This window comes from Sceloporus occidentalis, unplaced genomic scaffold (assembly GCF_023333645.1).
Source record: "Sceloporus occidentalis isolate IW3139 unplaced genomic scaffold, rSceOcc1.0.p SCAF_6, whole genome shotgun sequence".
Taxonomy (NCBI): domain Eukaryota; kingdom Metazoa; phylum Chordata; class Lepidosauria; order Squamata; family Phrynosomatidae; genus Sceloporus; species Sceloporus occidentalis.
The window spans coordinates 53099989-53124242 of NW_028316986.1; the positions used below are offsets into that span (position 1 = coordinate 53099989).

A 24254-nucleotide genomic window follows, 5' to 3' on the forward strand; every position below is an offset into this window, starting at 1 on the left:
AAGCAATTTGTGAAGGGGAATATTTCCAGGTTTCTTTCAAAATATCAGTACACACTATAATTGCTAAAAGCACAAGTACAGAGTGGTAAAGGGAAAAAAAGGTGACACTTTAACAAAGCACCTCCTGGGTTGGGTTCTTACCTCATCTGGCAGATCTGCAGAGATCTCCTCGTCCAATTCCCTGAAGAAGAAAGAATATTGTTAGAAAGCTCTGTAGTAAGTATGTATGAAAGTCATTTGACAGAGATTGAGATTTTGAGGGAAAAACACCACTCTTGTTGTATCCCCAAAGGGTGCTCAACAATGGCTCTTTTAAATCTTGGAGAGAAGTGACCAGTGGGGTCCCATAGGGCTCTGTCCTGGGGCCAGTGCTATTCAACATCTTTATCAATGAATTGGATGACAGAATTGGGGGCATACTCATCAAATTTGTAGATGACACCAAATTAGGAGGAATAGCTAATACTCCAAAGGACAGGATCAAAATTCAAAATGACCTGAATAGATTAGAAAGCAGGGCCAAAGCTAACAAAATGAAATTGAACACAGAGAAATGTAAGGTACTGCACTTAGGGCGGAAAAATGAAATGCACAGATATAGAATGAGGGACACCTAGCTGAATGAAACTACATGTGAAAGGGATCTAGGAGTCCAAGTAGATCACAAGTTGAACATGAGTCAACAGTGTGATGTGGCAGCTAAAATTTTAGGTTGCATCAATAAAAGTATAGTGTCTAGATCAAGAGAAGTAACAGTGCCACTCTATTCTGCTTTGGTCAGGCCCTACCTGGAATATTGTGTCCAGTTCTGGGCACCACAATTTTAAAAGGACATTGAGAAACTGGAGCGTGTCCAAAGGAGGGCAACTAAAATGGTGAAGGGTCTGGAAACCATGTCCTATGAGGAACGACTTAGGGAGCTGGGGATGTTTAGCCTGGAGAAAAGAAGGTTAAGTGGTGATATAATAGCCCTGTTCAAATATTTGAAGGGATGCCATATTGAGAAGGGAGCTGCTCCAGAGAACAGGAACTAGAACAATGGACGTAAACTACAGGAAAAGAGATTCCACCTCAACATTAGGAGGAACTTCTTGACAGTAAGGGCTGTTTGACAGTGGAACACATTCCCTCAGAGTATAGTGGAGTCTCCTTCTTTGGAGGTCTTTAAGCAGAGGCTGGATGGCCATCTGTTGGGGATGCTTTGAGTGAGAGTTCCTGCATGGCAGGGGGTTGGACTGGATGGCCCTTGTGGTCTCTTCCAATTCTACGATTCTATGATCCCTTTCAATGAGTCTGAGGGGAGCCATCCATCTACCACATACAGTGGTATGTTATGGCATTCACTCAGGTATCTAAATATATAAAGTCACTTTAGATGATCAAGGCACTGAATAGTGCACAGTCAGGTGGCTTCCTAAACGTGCTTTTGAATATTTTGCCCACACCTACAACCCAAAAGAGTTTTCTCCACCTCCAACCAACTCTCCTCACCACAACAACACTCTTGATATTGGAGAACAGAAGCACAGAAATCTCTGCAGAGTAGGCTTGAGAGATGCTCACCAATACCTTACAAAAAACATATAAATACTGGAATAATGCATACAAATCATGAACGCACTCTATGTCAGATTGCTTTTCTGTGAAGACACGCAGGACGAAGTCTGCTTCCTTGTTAGGCTCGAAGGTAGAGGGCACTATGATGTATTCGCCAGGGGGCAAGCGAATGTGATTGCTTACTTCCCGCAGGTTGATAAAGGTTTCTGAGCGTGCCCGAGACTGGTTCCTCAAAAAGAAATCCTTCTTCATGTGGACATTCTGGCAGCCCTGTGCCTGGGAGATAAGCAGCAAGGTGTATGGTGCAGCCATACAAATGGGTCATCCCTGCACCCCAAAGATGACAAACAGCCAACACACTGCATGGATAGATACAAATACACCCAATAAAAGCCCAGAGATAAAATCATATAGATGGGGGATAAGTCTTGTGAACCAAAAAGTCCTTCATGATGAAGACACAGGAAAGTATCAGAACAAAAGAAAAACCCATCTGCCACTGCAATGTTGAAAAAACTTTAAGTAAGGAAGTACTTTGACCTTTCCTTATGTTGCATACTTGCTCTGGTTAATGACAGGGGATGGAGAATTTCTAGTGAGAACATATAAAACTTTGACTATCTTGGTTAATCATGGTTGTGGACAAAGTGTTGTTCCATATGCAAGAAGCTGTACACGCACTGGGACTATTTCTAATAATATGTTTTCCAGATTCCTTGCAGACTGATTAAGGAAGAGAATAAATCTTTAGATCAATCCATTTCAGCTAGCTGTCACAGTTCAATAATGTTTTTCACTGCTCAAAACATACCTCTTCAGGAACCTACAAAAAGATGAGGGGAGGGGTGAGAAAGATAAAGATTAGAAATTAGCTTCTGTTAAATTTTGCTGGTGAAAAGCAACACCAAAAGACCTTGCAGGGTTACCTCATAGACAGCAAAGCCAATGGTGTGCATGTCCTCTCCAGCTCGGCGTGCTTTTCGGCGGTGTTTTTGCATCAAGGCCACTAAGGAAGTGCAAGCCACCTCATCGTCCTCGGGGTCATCATCCTCTTCTAAAAGCTTGATTTTGAACTGAGGATTAATCCAGAATGTTGCTGCAAGGAGAGAGGGAAGACTCCAGTTAGACAATATTATGAAAGCCATCATGGGTCTTGTACTGGAAGAAAGGCAAGGTACAAATAATATAAATAAATGATTGTATCACTAGAAATGAACGGGTTTTCCACAACTTTTGAGCCATCCAGAGAGATGCCACATTAGAAAATAGATACAATGCTTCTAAGACTTACACTGATGCAAGTTATAGCATGCAATTATGCATGATGTTCCCAATTTTAAAAATGTATACGTTATGTAGAATACAAGGCTCAATAGTTCACCAGCAAAGAAAGAGAAAAGAGGTTGAGAAAGAATAGAAAACCAGGTATTACCTGGATGGTTCCTGCAGCCGCCAGCTGTACTGCCCCGGCGCCAGGAGCCTTCATACAGAGTGGTGTGCCATTTGCTTAACTCATCCTTGTTCAGAGCATCTGGGGTGAGGTTACAGATCTCCAGTCTGGAAAATTCACGCATAAAGTCTCGAAAAGACATCCTGCAGGGGCAAAAGATGGCAAAACCAAACAGAAAGGATGGTGAGGTCTGTGAGAAGGCACAAGAGCAGAAGGGGACATGATGGTCACAATGCTTTCAAATGAAAAGAGAATAGCTACCATTACTACTCATGCACCATCTTTATGGTACAAACTCAAAAGGAGGTATAAGTATATTTTTAAAAAATCTGTTGGCATCAATTATTTTTGAATTTACTGACACAGAGGTGAGAACGATAACCTTTCACATTTGTTGGCTTTTGCTCCTGCATGCACATGAATCATCAAGGAATTGTTCCATGAATCTAGGTACCTACCAGAATTCACCATCTTCCATTTTTAATTGCAGTTCTTCACTCTGATCGGGGTCCACTTCATTCCACTCAGAAGAGCTAAAATGGCAACCAAAAGGCTGTTATGCTGTGTTTTCCCCATACTACTCACTTCCAAATTTATCCAAGAATATCACTTTTAGGGAGCAACAAAAGGCTAGTTCAAAGAGCAATAATTCAGTGTTATAGCACCTGCTTTCCACTGAAAAAGGTCCTAGATTCAAAACCTAGTATCTGCAGGTAGGACTAGGAAACACTAATCTTAAACCCTAGAGAGTCACTGCCTGTTAGTACAGGTAAACTAAATTTGTTTGACTCAGTGTAAGGCTTCTTACTTGATTTTTTCTTCATTTACTCAGGGCTACATGGGTGAACTTATTTAATCAAAAAGCATTTGTATTTGAAATGATACTGAAATAACTTTTTGTGATAGCTCATTTACACCTGCATTTGTGAATTACTTTTATGTGCCCGCACACAACAGGGCCCTTCTCAGATGCCGCAGGTGGGCATTTACTGAAGACACTGCAGTTCCTTGTCACACTCACCTATCACTCCAGGCTCCAGTCCACTCTACCTGACCCCAGGGGTTCCTTATACGGATGAGTGATTCTTGTCGGCCACGATATTCCACCTGTCAAAGTTGAGATATTAAGCAACCTGCAAACCTGGCTAAGCCTTTGAACAGTTCTCTACAACATTGTGAAGAGCAACTCACATTCTTGAATCCTGTGACAGAATAGGCATGACCCTTCACTAGCTTCTTGAAAGTGACTGCTTCCATATCAAATGCACTTGTGATCTGTAAAGAAAGAAAAGGTGACATTGGTCTGTAGGCTCTAAGTTCCCTCTCCCCATAAAAAAGCTCCCATTTCAGCATCTTAAATTTCAGCAGAATATAAGTCAATACTGAATGATTAAAATATCTACTAAACATAACATATGAATATCAGTTAAGAATCCCTAAACTGAGTGTAAACTATACACCAACTTTAGTCTTTACAGGATTTGTAAATATGCAAATTCTATGAAGAAAATATGCTCCCAGCTAAAAAAATTAGCTCTAGCCCATCCTCTCATAATATATTTGTGATGTGGATTTTATTCATTTTTCTTGCATGCTCCACAATGTCTTTCTGATTCTTCCAAAATGAATTGGAGGAGGGAAAAAACTTCTTTTAACTCACAAATCTATAGAAATCTATCCTTAGGGATCAATGCATTAACAGCCATGCCAGAGTATGGAAAATAAAAGAATTTGTTTTATTAGTAGAAAAGCTGATGTGTTCTGGTCTATGTATACAGTACTCTTAAGGCTTTTTTTTCAGGGGGATATAAAATCATAAAAGAACAAATGTGTCACAGTAAACAGTTTGAGAGTTCTTGGCTCAGAAATTTTTGATTTCAAATAGCTAAGTTCAGTCTATAGCCAATGTACCAGTGTAATAACAATTTTATGTAATGTGATCTGATGTATTTACATGTTGTCCTTTTATGATTTTATACAGCACCCTGAAGAACCAGCGTGGTGTAGTGCTTTGAGCACTGGACTGTGACTCTGGAATACCAGGATTCAAATCCTGACTCAGCTATGTAAATCCACTAGGTGACTTTGGGCAAGTCACACTCTCTCCGCCTCAGAGGAGCACAATGGCACCCCCCTTGAAGAAACTTGCCAAGAAAACCCTATGATAGGGTTGCCTTTGGTTTGCCATAAGTTGGAAAGGACTTTAAGGCACGCAACAACAACAAAAACAAATAGCACCCGTGACAAAAGCCTTAAGACTGCACACAGGCCAAAATGCATTTGGCTTTTCTACTAATAAATCAATTGTTTTTTGAGCATCTTGAAATGTGTCTCTTTTCTTCTGTGGATTCTATTGGATGGTCTGCAGTTTCTGTTTCTTATGGGAAACAAAAGCAAATTGGGGGCAAACCTTGATTTGGCGTGTTTCTTCTTTACAACTTGGAACTATAGGATTTATCTTGTTAGGCTGGTGTCTATTTGTATGCAATCCCTAGTATTATTTTTATCTACGCACATTAAAAAAAACATGGATAGGAAAACTGTAGAAGAGTTTGTAATGGGCAAATAATCAAGTTTAAGAGGGAATGACAATGGACGTTATCAAACGGGGCAAAATTGGAAGGTTAAAGTGGGGGCAATGCAGAGTCATCCAGGGTTCATGGGCAAATTCGCAGCTGTTTTCCACACAAGGCAGAAGCCAGTCTGGAGTGAATCTAGGGTGAATGGGAGGTCAATCAGGAGAAAGCAAATTCGCAAAACTACCGGAGTTAGGAGTCCCTTTTGTTTGCGAACTACTCCTTTCACGTAATGCCAGCCATGTGGAAAGCAAGCCTCCCACGACTTCGTTTCCCAGGGTGCCTTTTCTTGCCAAAGAGGGAGAATTTAAAGGGACACATACACACACTTCCCTGGCTTTCCTCATCTTTGCTGCTTTCTTCTGGGAGAAGGCAGAGGCAGAAAGCCTTTGGCAGTAATGGAGGACATGCCCTGGAAAAGGAGGACATGGAATTAGGCAGGCTTCTGGCCGGAGCCTCCTCTTTCTCTCTCTCTCTTGTGTATCTGTGTCTGGTTTTGGAGCTTGCAAAGGAAGAGAGAGCGCATTTTGGAAGTCCTCCTGGACAGGAGGAAGAAATGGAAGACATGTGCTGGAAAAGGAGGACATCTGGGAGGCTCACCCTCGCTGGAACCAGGAAAGTTTATGGACCCCTCCTTCTCTGACAGAGATAGATAGATAGATAGATAGATAGATAGATAGATAGGTAGATAGCAGAGAGAGAGGTAAGTGGATAGACAGACAGACAGACAGACATACAGACAGACAGACAGACAGATAGATGGCAGAGAGAGATGACAGAGAGAGACAGATGACAAAGATAGATAGGTACGGTAGTTGGATAGACAGATATATAGATAGGTGGATGGATGGATAGACAGACAGACAGATGGCAGAGAGAGAGGTAAATGGAGAGATATATGATAGATAGATAGATAGATAGATAGATAGATAGATAGATAGATAGATATAGATAGATGGCAGAGAGACAGATGACAGAGAGAGACAGATATAGATAGGTACGGTAGGTGGATAGATGGATGGATGGATAGATAGATCACACACACACACACACACAGAAAGATGGGTGACAGACAGACAGACAGAGATCGATGGATGACAGATAGGGACCTTGTTTGGTCATGAAACCCACTGGGTGACCTTGAGAAACTCACACTCTCTCAGCCCCACAGGAAATAGGACTCATATGACTCTTGTGTGTAGGTGTGTGTCTTTGTGGCCTGCCTTCCTCAGAAACAGCTTTTGGGGTTTTTGTGGCAAAGAGGCTTCCCTCCCTGGTTTACCCTCCCTCCCTGCAGCATGTGGGCGAGGCACTTGTGGAAGTGACAGTTTGGAGCATGCTCAGAACAGATGACACACACACACACACACACACACAGAAGCAATGGGGATTTGTCCTCACCCATCTGATAGCCAAATTTGAATCTAACCCTAAATACTGTGCCTTTAAACCCTTGTTGTGCTCTTGCGTATGATAATTATTAGCAAATGGGCTTGCTTTTCTGGAGTGGCTGCACTTTAACTATTTTTGGGATGACAGCACATAGGTCACTGTGTGATAATGTCCAACGTGTGTCTCCAGGATGTGTGTTTGGCAAGTGTCCCAGGACATGATTGAACCGCTTTGATCTGAAGGAAAAGCAGTATACAAATAAAAATTATTATTATTATTATTATTATTATTAAGTGTGTATCTCAGATCAGAACATGACTGGCTCTTTGCACATAACAAAGCAACAATATTTAAAGAACACAATTAAAAACTCCAAGTAAAATGTAAGCGTGAATATTTGCCTGAAGAGTGATTTTCAGTACACCTTCTCACCACAAGGAGGCACTAGCCAAAAGTCTCTTCCTACAGCTTAACATAAGAAAAGGAAATCTATGGCGTAATATTTTCTGTCCCACATTATGATTTTCAGTTAATCTTTGGGCCCATTCTGCTGTTCTGCCCTGATTAAATCCCTGTACTGTTTATAACCATAACAGTTCTTCAAAAGCATTGACAAATGACTCCAGTATGAGGCACTTACATCAATGGAACAGCCAAGTAGGGACCCCCTTTCAAGAGCCTTACAAATGATCCTGGCAAGGTCACGAGGTGGCTTCTTAAGATCATACATTTCTGCCACACCACCTGTGAAGTCCTCAAAGCCTTCTGTGGTGCTGCCCCCTGACAGGGCTTCATAAGAGCCATTCAACCTATATGACAGACAGAAGTGAGAAAGTTTGCTGGGTTAGAGTTCAGAAAAGGTATTTTTCTGGAGTAGTAATAGAGGAAGATGGTTGATGGCCATGCTGACAGAGAGATTCTGGCAGCTGTACTATGAAAAAGTGATTTTTCCAAGCTCTTAGGCAGATAGTATTATACTATGCCTACTGATCCCCAAAAAGCATGCAATGGGGTGGTGAATATGGGGAGATTTTTGAAAAAAGCGGGGAGGAGTAACAAAACAAGAACATGGCTTTCTGCAGGAAGTATGTAAAGGAGGGGAACCCATCACCCGCTCAAAGGGGATTATCACACGAGGCCCTTACCATGCTTAAATCTTTGCCCAAACGTTTCAGAAGCACGGAGGTGGGATAGCCGGTCGCGCTTTTGAAGAGTCGTTGAGACGTCCTGCTCTTCTCCAGTCGACTAGTTGTTTGTAGAGCAGCCATAATGGGAACTTCCGTTATTACAAAAATGGCTGCTCTGCGAACGATTCATGGACAAGAGAAGAGTGGGCCGCCTCAATGATGCATCAGAAGTGCAACTGGCTATCCCACCTCTGTGCTGCTGAAGCGTTTGGGCAACGACTCCAGCACGATAAGTGCCTCGTGCGATAATTCCCAAACATTCTGCATAACATGAACTAAGGCAATACTCACTTAGCGTATGCCTTTTCCAGTAGAGCACTCCAGAACTCCTGACATTCTGCTGAATGCACAAATACTAGCTCTCCATCTTTGGTTGGTAGTCGATCATCTACTACCACATCCACCCATTCACCAAACTGCCAGATCTGGGGAGATAAGAAACAAGAGAACAATGGGATGTGGCCCAGCATTGTTGATAATGATGAGGTAAAAGTAAGGTGAATGTTAGCGATGAATAGGGCAACAGTCGTGTTTCCCAGCCAAGAATTTTCCTCTTTGTGGCTATACAGTTTCCATACCCCGGTTCCCTTCTATTGTTAAAAAAAGGACTATGAAACATTTCCTGGTGGAGAGGTGAATACCATTTCCTTGATCTTACCTGGAAGTGGAAGATGCCCGCATAGTCCTCCTGGAAGCTCTGACCATGGGGTACAACTCGGTGCAGAAGGTCCTCATTGAGAGTCAGGGAACCAATAGCAGCCAGCAGCCAACAGTCACCTGAAGATCAAGACCATAATATCTGGGTACCCAAATCACTATTCTGCTCCATGTGTTCAATAATGGCTCACTCCTCATGACATTTATATCATGACATATATATCCTCTTTTGCTCTGAAACACATATATCTCAAAACATAGAATAGTTACTTTTTGGATTGCAAGTCCTCAACCCACTGGCCATGCTGGCTGGGGGATTCTGAGAGATGTAATTCAAAAAGTAACTGTTCCAAGCTCTAATCCTAAAAAATAATCAGCACAGAAGACACAGAACCTCGTGCAAATGTGTTCCTTAAAACTATTTATCTGACAAAACCATCAGAATCTATGCAAAACAATAATATTATCATCTTTATTCTATTATGATATCTAAAAACAGTGATGGACAATTTTTTAACCAGAACTTGTGAATTGAGCATCCATAAAATGAAAGCAATGTACTTGTTGGCTCTTAAAAAACAAACAGTTTTTTTTAAAAAAAGTTACAAGAAAATTCCCCATTAGGCAGCATCCAATATCTGGCATTAAGTCCACTTTCAAATTAGTCAATTTTTAATTATATAATTCTTTTCTTTTGATTTCTGTTTTAAAGTATGCTTTTTGTATACAAGCCAAGAAGAACATTTTAAAAAATGCTGTCTCTATCCATTTGATTCTGTTCTGTGTGAAACAGGGATGCCTGCTCAGCTTAAATTTTTGATATCATGCCCCTGTGGACTGATGAAAATGACTATATGCACAATTTAACCTCAGAACAAACCATCTAAAGGTTCTTTTTAGGATATCTGAGAGAAGAAGGAAGTAGACAGCTAGCTGGATGCAAACCAACTTGCAGCAAAGCTCCAGATGCTCTCATCAATCAAAAGAATGTGGATTCATTCCCTCTCCCCCCAAACATAAACTAGGAGGCTGTATAGATGAAAGAATGAAGTTACCAAGAGGCAAATGGAAGTATAGGTTGGTATAAGGATATCACTTTTCATCAGGAATAAGGAGTCTGGTTCAATTAGGAATTCCACAGGCGCTGTTATTCCCCCTACAATGCTGTTGTGTGTGTGATGTATGCCTTCTAGTTGTTTTTGACTCATGTTGACTCTAAATGCAAACTATCATAGGGGTTTCTTAGCAAGTTTTGCTCAGAGGAGCAGCATTTAAACATTTTGGGTTTCATTTGGGATCATTTTAGTCCAGGTGGAGTGTGGTAACATGGGAGCTCAGAGGCGGCAAAACTTCATGAATGAAACACCAGCCAATAGGCTTATGTTGATAAGAGTACAGAGATAAAACTAGACTATGTTTATTTTTTATAAAACTTCTAACAGCTAGAGGGGTAGAGATAGCAGAAGAAAGAATACTGAGTGCAAGGAGGGGACAGTTAATGATCTCTCTCCATGCTATGGAGAGAGCAAGAGAAGCTTCCATCCTATGATTAATTGCAGGAGTAATTTTGATATGGAAGCTATTGGAAGGATAATTGCTCACCTTCTCCCATAGTGACTACAATTTAGTTTTTTAAATGATTGAATTCACACAGTCAGCATTATCTCCAGCCAACAGTGATTAGGTCAAGAGAAAAAGTGTATGAAGCAGGAAGAATCAACCCTTGTGGACATCACAAAAAGAGAGCCAATGCTGCACAGTATTTAAAATATAAATAATAACAAATTTAACACATTCAACTTTTCCCATATTGGACCTTAACAGTGCAGAAGTGCAGCCTATGGGCCACATGTGGCAACACAGGCTTGTCCTATCCTCCCCAGAAGCCTCCACCTGAAGCATGATCCGATGGGCACAGAATTTGGGGAAGACTTTGGATTATGAGAGGTGGGTAAATACTTGGAAAAGAACGAAATACACAGTCAATCAAGATCTAAAAGAAAATATTTACAAGATGACTTATAGGTGGCATCTATCCCCACAGAAAATAGCATTTATGCACAAAAACAGCAGTCCATATTGCTGGAAATGTGAAAATAAGATCGGATCATACTTTCATGTAAAAAGGCAAAAGAATATTGGTTAAGAATATATAATGTAATTACCCTAGAATTAAAGATCCAAATTGCTTTCCTACCTGAAACTTTTTTATTAGGTATGATAAATGAGGAATTGAATAGGAACTATGGAAAATTACTGTTTAACCTGTGCAAGAATTGTTTTTGCTAAATTTTGGAAATGTAAACAGACCCCATCAACAGAACAATGGCTTATCAAATCGTTAGAGGTTGCCAAAATGGATAGAATGACGTGCTGGATGAAAGAAAAGAATGAAGAACAGATAAGGAGAGATTGGGACAGTTTCTATGTTTATTTGAAGAAAGAATGGAAGAACATTATTCTTGGTTAATATGTTAAAATCAACTGAAAAATTTCAATCAATCTCAGTTGGCTAAGGATGGTTATATCAAGTCAGGAGAGATTAAGGATTAAAGACGTTAAGGTCTGTCTGAGAATTTATCTGATAAGGAAGCAACGGTAGCTAAGCAAGGTATCTTACAACTAGACAATATGTGTAATTATTAATGGAAATAAAGGTGAAGGAAAGAGATAAAAATTCAGTGGAAGGGTACGTTTATATATAAAGGTAAAGGTAAAAATGAGCTGTAAAACTATTTAAAGATAAAACAAGCAGTAGGACGTGCAATATATGTTATTGTCTTTTAATCAAATGTTGTCTAGAGAGACTACGTTTTATGTTTAAAATGAGAAGAATTACAAGACTTGGATGGAGAACAATTTACCCAAAGCTGTTATTTGGGTAAAAAGAAGGAAATACTGTTTATATGTATCTGTCTAGAGGTGGTTTGATTGGGTGGGTGGGAAAGGTGGATGGGGTTATGTAGTGTATGCGTCTTAAAGTGTTGTGAAGTGACTGTGTTTCTGTGAAAATGGTACAAAAATTAATAAAAAATAAAATAAAATTAAAAAAACAGAAGCCTCCACCTGGACTAAAATGACCCCAAATGAACCCAGAATGTTTAAATGCTGCTCCCAGAGATGCAGGAACAGTGGGTTGCCTTAAAATACTCCTGTTTGAAATTATCCAGTCAGCGTATGGGCTGATTTTGAGTTGATGCAGCCTCCTGTGTACCCAACTAGGGCAAAAATGGGCCCCTTGCTGGCTGCACTTGCCTACCTCTGTTCTACTGAAAGGAGGCACTCTTTCACAGTACAAAATCACAGCACTATATTCCACTTTAACTGCCATACCAACATCCTCTGGAATCCTGAGTTTGTAGTTTGGTGAGGTATTAAAGCTCTCTGGCTTAGAATTCTAAATATCGCTCCCTTAACTGCAAATCCCAATAATATAAAAGACACTGCCAAGGCAGTTGAAACAAACATAGTGCTATTAACTGTATAGTATGAAAGAGTCTGGGCTTCTGTACTTTTAAGCACTTTTAGGAAGGCAATGGATTATTGATAAATGCAGTTTATCTCATGGCTGCAGCAGTGGGAAAAACCACGTCTGCCTTCAGAAAGAGACAAAGGCCTTATTAGCCTGTTTGGCACCTGATCATCCTAATGCTACCTCAGAATACAAAAAATTTTACTATTGTACTCTCATGGTAGCAATGCTAATGCCACAGGGCTCTTCACCCAAACACTCATCTTCTTGATAATTGAGACTTTCTAAAGGAGACTTGCCTGAAACAGTAAAGTTTGGAAATTTTCCTTTACTGGGGAATTCTGGGAATTGTAGTGCAAAAATAACTTAATATCCTATATAAAGGATATTATATTATTTTTGTACTACAATTCTGAGAATTTCCCAGTATAGGAAAATTTCCAACTTGGCTATTTCAGGCATTTCAACAGGCTGCACAGCAAGAACCATTCTTTTCGTAATACAGGCTCTACGCACTTAACTGACTCTACATACAGTTAAAACAGCATAAAATAAGGGGGTCAATTTGGGTTTGATGCTGCAATGATTGACAGACTTAGTTACCTCAGGTGACAGGGAATGGGAGAAAATTTGCCTCTCCTACAAGATGGCCTGATGCTCTTCACATCACAGACTTCCATTTTTTCCCTGCAGTTTTCACATTCTGAGCTGTTTTGATTGTCACCCTTTCTTTCACTCATTTCATGCAGTCACCCACTGTGGGGAAGGACAGCAACTGCCTTTCTACCATTAAGCATTTTCCTCACTAATCTGAAGACCCTATGATGTTGCTGTCTTATGCAAGCATCTTTATTGCTTTACATCTTGGGCTAGGCTTAAATGCAGCCCAAATAGAAAAAAATTGGCACAATGTAAACCAATTTACGGCTCCAACTCTCTGACCATTTAAGCCTTACTGTCAAGATTATACACAAATTTATTCAGCACCCCAATTCTGACCCCCATATGCCAACAAACCAGCCTACTCCTTTTCCTCATCCTACTCCTTCTCCAAAGGATAAACATACATTACTCACCCAAAGCCCCCTGGCAGATGTCTGTCCTTGTAGCACCTCCAACAATAAACTGTGGGTCATCCACAATTTCCTGTAGAGGTGAAAAATGGAGAAAAAAAGCTGTTGGTAGTTTTCTCAGCATTCTCAAACAAGTTGAACAGATCATGTAATGAAATCGGTAGAACCTGAAAACAGTCAGATTGGGCTTCTTGGAGTTGTAGTGCCAAAAATTAACTTTTCCAAACATATGCTTAAATGCATATTGTATTCCATAAACTTAAAAAAAATTATGGCTTATTTTTAAAAATGTCTCTTTGTCTTTTCTTTGTTCTTTGACCTTCAGTTGAAATCAAGTGTCTTTTGCCTTGAAGTGGCCTAAATGTATTTCTAATATTTTTCTTAAAACAGCCATGCTGCATGGGGATTATGAGTTACAGTCCAACACATATGAAAGACATGAGGCTGGGCAAGGAAGAAGTACTAGTAAAATCTTATCATGCAAAAGGGCAAGTCACCATTGGAACATAGAAATCCACCTTATACTGAATCAGACCACAGGGATTTTTAGCCTGAAAATTGCTGCCAGTTCATATGCTGGTGTAGGGAAGCGTAATTGCTAGGCCAACTCTGAACCCCCCCCTCCCCATGTGTTGTACACTTTTTGGAAAAATCACCTTTGATATGACAAAACAACCACATCACATCTTTGCATTATGCAAAACATATAGCTCAAGAGAGTCCCTTGTTTTGTATCCTTATGTCATAGTCATAGATGATGGAGGAACTGCAGAATGAATGGGTTGAAGTGGACTACAGGACAACTGCAGGGGGCAGAAGATGGAGAAGGGAGGTGGGTTGGGGTAGATGAGAGGAACACATGGTTGCTCAGATGTGAATGGAAAGGAATGTGAATGCATACATGTATGAGAGAAAGAGAGAAAAAGAAAAGATCTTCAGTGTGTATGAGAGTAGAGGAGAGAGAGTTTATTGGGGAGTGTTCTTGAAAGATGAATAAAATAAATGCTGCTGCCTTTTGACCATTTTTACCTTTTGCGTTTTTAATGTATATTTTAAATTGTTTTAGTGTTATAGATATTTTAATTTTGACAATATATTTATAAGTTGTTAACTAGATTTCACTTCTTTTAATTTTGTAAGCCACCTTGCTCTGGCAAAAGAACCAGGATTTAAATATTACCACTGCAAAGAATAAGAGAAAGGAGGAAGACTGTGAGTTAAAACTAGTATTCCTCCATCTTGAGTGTCATGCCCCATCTTTTCCTCATGCTAAAGATCTTGAGCATGTTGACCTATTTTTAGGCTCAGCAGTTGGCCTTTCTGTGAAATATTCCTGCTCACTTTAACAGCAGCCATTGTCATGGCCAGCCGAGATGAGGACTCGGAGGCGGCCATGGCTCCTCAGGTGCAGAAGGAACTTGAGGCCATGCCAGGTCCCAGTTCTGCCCTGCCAGACCCCAGCTCTGATCTTCCAGCCCCAGTGGTTGAGGCTCAGCAAGACTCTAGCTCTGTGGGGTCCCCTCCAGACACTCAGCAGCCTAGCTTTGCCCCAGTGGAAGTGGAAGAACAAAGCATGGTGGTTCCTTCCTTTAGGCAAAAGAGAGCTGAGAGGTCTTGCCTGCGGAGATCTAAGAGGCTTGCAGACAAGCAGTCTGCAGATAAGCAGTCATTACAAGCTGGCACAAGGGAGTGCGTCTCTGATTTAAGGTAGCTGGAGAACGCTGACCCTTTGCCAGAGTTTATTGCAGATCCATCATAGTGGTTGTTGTCGGCACTGGCTCCTTGAACTCAGTGCTTCTTGAATCTTTGTCTGCCCCTGAACCTACGACCGACTCGACTACTCCAAACCTTCTGGCTTCCCTGACCTTGGACTGAACTGGCTTCCGTGACTTCTGGTATCCTGACCCTGGCTTTAGTTTGTGGCTTACTCTACTCGGACGGGAGGAAGGTCTGTAAACTGTCTATTGGCTGCTTAGTTTGTTTTCTTTGCTGTGCCATCATTATCAGCGTGTGTTCGTGTATGTGCTGGCAGCATTCCCTGACACCATTTTGTGAATGGGCACCCCCCCCCCCCTTTATGGGGCCTCATCTATATCATCTTCTTAAAAATTCCAAATATGCTGAATTCCTGGGTTGGGAGCACCTGGCAAATGTGATACGTAGCCCTTACGTTTCTACACTGCTCTAACTTTTTGCTGCCAACAGGCATTTGCAGCACTGAAAAGCAACCGACAAGAACAGAAATAAAATACAGTTGGCCTTCGTTTTTGAGGTGGATCTGTTCCGGACCCCCCTGCAAAAATGGAGGCTCACACATATCCAAGCCCCATAGGTTTGAATACAGTGCATGCCCATGAGTGCGTGCAAGGCATGGGCCATGGGGGCACGCCCCATTGGAAATAATGGAGGTCGCCCCTCCATGAGTATTCAAGGTTGCAGATCCCAGATCTGCGGGTTAGGAGGGGCAACTGTATTTCTGAACATTTCAGCATACTGATTCTGTATCTGTGGGAAAGGGATACACATGAAAAGGAGCCAGCAGACATCAGTAACGAATAATAGATACAATTTCTTTTTCAAGGCTTTTCTACAGTTGAATGTATTATTGAGACTAATGAAAGAGACTTGGTTGAGGAGGGGACTGAAGTAAACAAGAGTCTATTTAGTTGTGCCATTCTGTTTAATGGATGATGTCCCCAGGAGGCTCGCTTGATGCCAACTGTATTGTGGCTTTGGGGCCAGAGGAAGACATTTTGATTTGACCACTTGATTAACTAATCACGTTTTACATATTTTGCTGAAACTTTATACTGTTGTTTAATTTAATTTAATGTGTGGTTTTGTTTGAACCTCCTGCTGTTTTATTATATTATACCTGGATAAGTGTTTTTAAAGGGCAGACTTTAAACCTTTTAAGTATAATTAAACAAATAACTAAATGCTTATAGCCTGCTTGTGTACAACCTACCGTAGGCCATGCTTGAAAACACTGTCCCATGTCCGTGCCTCAATAAGCCTCTCTAAAAACTCACTACTAAGGAGAAAAGTACAAAGATGGTCATTCACTTTATTATTTTAGGGAGTTGAGAGCCAGTGTGGTGTAGTGGTTTGGGTGCTGGACCACAACACCATGCTGGCTTTCAGTTAATTTAAAAATGGATGCACCTGCTCTCCACCTGCCAGGAACCAGAAAAGGAGTGGCATGTAAGGACCCATGGCTCACATGAACCTAATGGAAAACTCATTCATCAGTGGCACAATTATAGCATTATGTCTAAGATTAATGTTTCATAATAATCTGTTCACTCATAAATGTAATAGTAGACTAGTCATTCTAGAGACACAAGAATAACCATATAGCCAAGTGGTGGTAGTCCTCAACCAACACCAAATCCAAAGACTGATCTCCTTCCAAAAAACTGCTGCTGGTCCATACAGGATGAATACATCAAGAGAGAAAGAAAGAGTCATCCAGGGAATTCAGCACAGATGGGACTTGAAATAGCTTCCAGCACATTGCTTCAATTTCTTCATTGCAAGGGATTTGACTAGAAGACTCTTGGGACCTTACCTCTCTCTATAATACTATGAATTACTTCACTGGTGTGCCTACATCTCATATGTCTGTGCCAAAGAGTTCCTTTTATGTAATAACTGCCCATTAGGGCCCATTTTCTCCAAAACTGACATGGAAAACTATGCATACCATAGCTGCTTCATAAACTAAAATTTACAGATAAATGCATAACTTGACTTAGGTAAAGAATGGTTCCAAAACAATGGCTGAAGTATCTGATATATAGAAGTTATTGGGAATCCACAGAATGGTGCTGAAATGAAAGTTCAAGTGCAGAAACTGCCTAGCATCTCTCTCCCATTTTGCAGACAAGACAATCTTCTGCAAGAGTGAATGCATCTGCAATTTGGCTAGAGCTACTTATAATTTATGGGAATGCAAAGCAAGAAGTTCAAATGGGAAAGAGGGATTATTAAGAAGATGGCAAAAGGCCATTGAAGTAATTAATATAACCTTGGGTGAAGAAAAAACAAACAAAAATGCTGGCATATAATCAATGAGAGAAGAAGCTTTTCATGAAAGCTGCTAATGTGAATTACTATGCAGAATGACATCAGGGCATTTCAGGAAGCTTCCCTTTAGCAGAGGGTCAAGTACTTACTGATGGGCGCATCCAGCGCACTCCACGGGTTTTGCCAGAATTTGGCCCCAGTTCTTTGAAGCCAAGGACAGCAGGGATGGCAGGAAACTGAGGGTCTTCAAATAATCTGCCACTCTCCAAACATTCCTGCTTCAGGACGTCATAATCTTGGCCAAGGTATTTAACAGCATTGTGGTGATCACCCACGCCTTCTGCTCGCAGACGGTCCCTTTCCAGCTTGGCAGCCATACCTCCAAAAGGCATCATGGTATGTCCAGCTGGATGTAGGAAAACGAGGTGTCAGCAGCTCCCCTAGAATCCAAAAACAAGAGCACACTGAGATAGGCCACAGATCAGCTGGAAATCATAGAATCATAGAGTTGGAACAGATCACAAGGACCATCCAGTCTAATCCCATGCCAGGCTGGAATACACAATCAAAGTTCTCTTGATAGATAGCCATCCAGCCTATTTTTAAAAACCTCCAAACAGTTACATTGCTGGATGTTTTTGCTGGGCTAGACAGAGCCACTGACTTTCAACAAATGAAACAAAGACGCCTATGCTGTTTGCTGCTGTCTTTATGACCACTTTGAAAGGGCTCACTGTGAGAGACAGCAGCATCTGCAGACCATCCATCAGCAAACCGGTAAGCCCCAAAGAATGCAACAACAGCCCATCTTTGTGTTAAACTATTGTCGTGGCTGAGGAAGAAACATAACTGGTTCAAAGAAGGGGAATATGTAACATCATTACATAAATATACAGGTATACAGTACCTCAGTTAACAAAGCCCTTGTCAAAGAAGCTCCTTTTTACAAAGTCTTTTTGGGAGCCTGGCCCATCTTTTCTTGTATTCTGTCTAGCTGGAGGTTTGTTTGTTTGTTTGTTTTTTTGGCAGAATGGGCCAAAGGAAGGAGAGCTAGGGAAAGAGACTTTCAGTATTGAGTTGCAGCAGTGTGTCTGCAGTTAGCAATGCAATAAAACTTGACCTGGGAAAGAATGAGATTGTAGTTCAAGTGATCCTACTATAGCTGTGTGAGCTTAAGTACAACAGGCAAGGCAAACTGCTATCTTCCAAATCACTTACTGAGGATGTGTGAAAGAAAAACAGAAAGAAAAGGAAAAGGCAGATTAAGGTTAAGAGGTGATATGATAGCCCTGTTTAAATATTTGAAAGGATGTCATATTGAGGAGGGAGCAAGCTTGTTTTCTGCTGCTCCAGAGACTACGACCAGGAGCAATGGATGCAAGCTCCAGGAAAAGAGATTCCACCTCAACATTAGGAGGAACTTCCTGACAGTAAGGGCTGTTCGACAGTGGAACAAACTCCCTCGGAGTGTAGTGGAGTCTCCTTCCTTGGAGGTATTTAAGCAGAGGCTGGATGGCCATCTGTCGGGTATGCTTTGATTGAGAGTTCCTGCATGGATGGCCCTTGTGGCCTCTTCCAACTCTATGATTCTATGACTGCCACACCAGCTACCCTGGAATGTTGAGAAAGCACAAAGATTTAAGACTCACCATCAAAATGAAAACCATACAAAAAGTAGAGGCTGATGAAAGGAAAAAAAATATCATTCTGGTATGCATTGTGGAAGTGGTTTTCAAGTGGTCTCGAGAAGATTCAGAATGTTTTTGTTTACTTATGCTAGGCTTACCTGACCTAGTTGTTTCATTTCACATGTGCATGATGTTTGTTTTAGATATAAAGTTTGATTAAACATTTTGAGCAGCTCTTCTTTTTTGTGGTATAAAAAACTATCCCTATTCTTTCTATGTTATTGCTACCAGTGGTACCAACGTTTTTGTTAAAGAAGTAAAGCCCAAGAACACATCTACTTTGTAAATTGAGGTATACCTATAGTTTCTAGTCTGCAACAGATTGCTGATCTAAATAATCAGTGGATATCTTTTAACTTTCTCATAATAAAGCATCTGCTGAGATGTATTATATGTCCTTGGGGAGTAAACCCTGATACTTCACAAGATATCAGCCTAAAGAAACTTCAACACTGAAAACAAACATCTCACAAGGTAAGGCAATTTTTGTTTTTGTCCTGACATCTTGATTCAGAGATGAGCCTACTACCATCATTATTTAAGTGAATTCTACCAATACACAAGCCCCACTTCATCTATCCTTAATGGAAATTAATGGTGAGTTTAAAAAAGAGAGCTTCCTCTAGGAGTGTATTCTTTCCAGGCAGATTTGTTCCCAACTATGTAGAGTGTCTACACATAAGGGAAGTGCTCCTATTCAGATATGTAATTCTCTATGTGTGGAGAATACCAAAATGGGACAGAGGGGGAAAGGTTAGCTTGCAATCTTCTTTTGTGTTGACTGAACACATTTAGGTGATGGCTACATAATTATTATTTCTATAAACAAGCCCTGAGAGTTCTGATCTTGAGGTGCAAGCATAAGACTTGAATGCTCTAATGCAATGGTGAAGAATCTTCACTTTGGTCCATCAGAAAAATCCCCCAATCTTCTACCATCTAGCATGCTGGCTGGAGCTTCTGGCAACAGAAACACAAGTAAAGAATCATAGAATCGTAGAGTTGGAAGAGACCACTAGGGCCATCCAGTCCAACCCCCTGCCATGCAGGAAATCCAAATCAAAGCATCCCTGACAGATGGCCATCCAGCCTCTGTTTAAAGACCTCCAAGGAAGGAGACTCTATCACCTTCCGAGGAAGTGCATTCCACTGTCGAACAGCCCTTACTGTCAGGAAGTTCCTCCTAATGTTCAGGTGGAATCTCTTTTCCTGTAGCTTGCATCCATTGTTCCGGGTCCTGTTCTCTGGAGCAGCAGAAAACAAGCTTGCTCCCTTCCTCAATATGACATCCTTTCATATATTTAAACAGGGCTATCATATCACCTCTTAACCTTCTTTTCTCCAGGCTAAACATCCCCAGCTCCCTAAGTCGTTCCTCATAGGGCATGGTTTCCAGACCCTTCACCATTTTTGTCGCCCTCCTTTGGACACGCTCCAGTTTCTCAATGTCCTTTCTGAATTGTGGCGCCCAGAACTGGACACAATATTCTAGGTGGGGCCTGACCAAAGCAGAATACAGTGGCACTATTACTTCTCTTGATTTAGACACTATACTTCTATTGATGCAGCCTAAAATAGCATTGGCCTTTTTAGCTGCCGCATCACACTGTTCACTCATGTTCAACTTGTGGTCTACTTGGACTCCTAGATCCCTTTCACACGTAGTTTCTTTCAGCCAGGTGTCACCCATCCTATATCTGTGCATTTTATTTTTCCGCCCTAAGTGCAATACCTTACATTTCTCTGTGTTGAATTTCATTTTGTTAGCTTTGGCCCAGCTTTCTAGTCTATTCAGGTCATTTTGAATCTTGATCCTGTCCTCTGGGGTATTAGCTATTCCCCCTAATTTGGTGTCATCTGCAAATTTGATAAGTATGCTCCCAATTCTGTCATCCAGGTCATTGATAAAGATGTTGAATAGCACTGGGCCCAGGACAGAGCCCTGTGGGACCCCACTGGTCACTTCTCTCCAGGATGAAAAGGAGCCATTGTTGAGCACCCTTTGGGTTCGGCCGGTCTACCAATTACAGATCCATTTAACAGTTTCAAAGTGCTAAAAACCATTACTTCAGTCAAAATTTCAACCAATATTCTAATCCTATTTTGATAAAAAGTCCTTTCCCTGTGACTAATACTTTAACTCGTTTTAATATGGGCTCTTGTGTCCAACAGCTGCATGAGAGGCAGAAATAAAAGATAATTCTTTGCCTCCCAAATATCACACTTTGAATTTCTGTCAATATACTGTACATATGTTAAAGATGACAACCCTATTTTAGGGATTCAGGTCTGATAGAGACAGAGTTGTCTATGGCTAGACTGGAAACACAGTTTGGCTATTTTTGTACCCTGCGTCAAAGAACAAACACCACATTTTCCTTTTTCATTAGGATCAAAAGAATGAAAGCTTGCTGTGAAGCACAGGATGGGGGGTAGAGTATGCAAGAGAGAAACAGAGATGGCTAGCCCAGGCATTGGCTGAAAGTTTGCAGAAAGGAATCCTTGTCTCCAAGAACCAAACTTCATGTGATGTCACGTGTTTAAACAAGTGGGCTTAAACAAGTAAGATATGACTATCACTGACTACCAGTCAAGATTTATTTTGTTGCATTGTATTTATATCCCACCATTGCACTCAGAACTGGGAATCAGGTTAGATTACAAAATTAAAACAGTTTAAAACAAGTACAGATAAAAACACATGCAAACTCATTATTAAAATACGTTTTAACACTAATGAGTGCCAGCCTATGAAACACTAATGAGCAAGAGTCTATTAAAAGCCCCTTTGTTAAAAACAGTCAGTTATTATCCAGAAGCCTCTTGGAATGAAAAAATCTTTGCCTGCTGATGGAAGGTGCTGTTTGCATTTTCAGGCAAAAACAAAGGCGGGGAGTGATCTGCAAGAGACCACCAGTAAGGGTTGCTAATTGAGACACTTTTCTTTTAAAATAAAAGTGGCCTGATTAAGGATGCACATTTAAACATGTAACTAACATCACGTGGGATCTAGCTCTGAGTAGTTGTGAAAGACAGAAACTTTTTTCTGCCAAACTCTTCCCACCTTCCCCCCCCAAATTGTGAAAGGGTTCATATAAACAGACATTCTCCCCCCAATGCAGGCAGAGTGCTCACTTCTTAGCTCAGTCTCTGGTTCTTAAGAAACATTTTCTGAAATTAGCAGTGAAAAAGCATTGGTCGTCTAAAATAGCATGGGGGGAAAAATCAGCAAAGTAATTCCAGCCCTGTACAGCTGGGGATTAGAGACAGTCATGTCTGCAGGTCCTGTGAAGAAAGTCTGAAAAGCCTCACTACAGCCAGGAAGACATGAATCAAACACCATCTGACATGAAGAAAAGTTTTGGGACACTGTCTTTAGCCACCACCCCCACCTCTATTTGTTGATAAAATCAAACATTAATTAATCAGATACACCACACTGTGAAACATTACATAAGAACCAAGTATCTCTGTACATTTCTACATGTTTAGTTCATTCTGACATCCACATCTGGTGGCTCTGTTTTGTTTTGTGGCAGATGTTGGAAAGCCTATGGTTTAGAAAGACAGGAGAGAATGAGTTGCAGAAATATCAAGGAACACCACACTATTTAGTCACTTAGAAAACAGAGAACCGAGACTTCAGATATCAAAGTCCTTTTAGTCTGGGTATAAAGTTTTCTCTGCACCTAGTAATGACTAAGAAGCTGCTGCATTGAAATTTAAACCTGATCCAAGAGACATAAATCATTATTTCCCATTGTAATTGTAGAACCACTAACCCCAACTTGCTCTTGACTTTCTCCTTTTGAGGATGGGCTAACTCTTGCATCCCACATTGTGGTTTGCTAAGAGCTGCTTTGCCGATGAAAAGCAATCTGCACAGATTATCACTTCTACACATCAAATGGTAGATCTCAAGCATATATGCATTATAAAAGAACACTATGTGCAAAACTGACCAGGTCACCGTGTGTTCTTTAGGTATGTGAGAAACACATTAAAGAGCACACAGTGAAATGGACATCTTTATATGCAATACTTTTCCATATTCCAAACTTATTACTAAGTCCCTCCCAATGGAGTTCAAAAGTTTCACACAGTCTTCCAATTTCTGTATTGGAAGTTTACCTCTGAACTTTCACATTTTTGAACTACATTTTGTCTGGGAGTTATAGTCCCCAAAAGTATGTTTTCCAAATTGTAACAAGGTCAACTATATTGAGAGAAAATTAGTTTGCCTCAAGTTAAAATCACCAACATAAATATACATATTCTCTCTCCACTAGATCTTTCTATCCAGGGCATCCTTGCCTTCTGCTGACTCACAAGGGCAGGGTGGAGAAAAATGGCATCCCTGAGCACAGTCATCCACATCATGGCAACTGCTTCCGTATTTGTGGTTTCTTTGTTCTATATAAACTGGGCTGCCAACAGAATGCCATCTGGAACAATTCTGATATTGATACATGTACTTCCCTCTGCCACAACACTAAGATCTGAGACCCAGGAACGCTAGGATACATGACACGAGGAATCCAGAAATGGGACACCTCCCAATTTCAGCCCTTTCAGAATGCCTTCTGCAGATATGCTCCAAATTCATGGCAAGGATGGAACTGGTGGGGAATATATGGGCCTTATTCCAGGTATGGAGGCAATGCCACCTGAATTTGGCTAATGTGAACTGGCTGATCCTACTCTAGTTGTGTGTGCCTGCTGTGAACTGGATTAGGCCAGTAAAATACACACACACACACACCCCTATATGTGAGTATATGTATGCATGCACACACACAAATGTGTGTTTTCCCCATGCCATTTCTTTGATCAAAATTACTCCCTCCTCAATTAACGTCATAGACAAAAAAGCTAGGTATAGGCATACCTGTTAACAAAGCAGATGTGTTTCTAGACATTATTTCTGTAAGAGAAAATTTGGTATCTGAAGTATAAATATATGGAAAGAACAGAGATAGGTTCCTATACTACAAAAAAGTGCTGTTCAACATGTTTCACCAATGCTTTTATTTTAAGCTAACAGTATGCACATGTGAAATGAAACAATCAGGCCCGGCAAGATTTTGATAAGTAAACACAAATACTTTTAACCTCCCATGGACGACTTGAAAGCTTCTTTCAAAATGCATCCAGGGATGATTTACCCCCCCCC

At 40.8% G+C, this 24254-nt stretch overlaps 1 protein-coding gene across 2 annotated transcripts in view; it reads right to left on the reverse strand.

Moving 5' to 3' along the window:
- Positions 1 to 24254, reverse strand: part of CAPN11 (calpain 11) — a 53601-nt gene that overhangs the window by 18638 nt on the left and 10709 nt on the right. The window contains exons 2-14 of one of the 2 annotated variants that reach the window (XM_089529648.1): positions 17543 to 17833; positions 13368 to 13437; positions 8821 to 8939; positions 8454 to 8587; positions 7616 to 7784; positions 4199 to 4282; positions 4029 to 4114; positions 3466 to 3540; positions 2990 to 3150; positions 2484 to 2653; positions 2369 to 2380; positions 1622 to 1833; positions 142 to 181 (exon numbers count right to left, since the gene is read on the reverse strand). In XM_089529648.1, the coding sequence (XP_089385774.1) occupies positions 142 to 181; positions 1622 to 1833; positions 2369 to 2380; positions 2484 to 2653; positions 2990 to 3150; positions 3466 to 3540; positions 4029 to 4114; positions 4199 to 4282; positions 7616 to 7784; positions 8454 to 8587; positions 8821 to 8939; positions 13368 to 13437; positions 17543 to 17788 (1578 nt within the window). In that variant the 5' untranslated portion in view covers positions 17789 to 17833. The remainder of the gene's footprint in view (positions 1 to 141; positions 182 to 1621; positions 1834 to 2368; positions 2381 to 2483; positions 2654 to 2989; positions 3151 to 3465; positions 3541 to 4028; positions 4115 to 4198; positions 4283 to 7615; positions 7785 to 8453; positions 8588 to 8820; positions 8940 to 13367; positions 13438 to 17542; positions 17834 to 24254) is intronic. The other variant, XM_089529649.1, reaches the window with a different exon arrangement.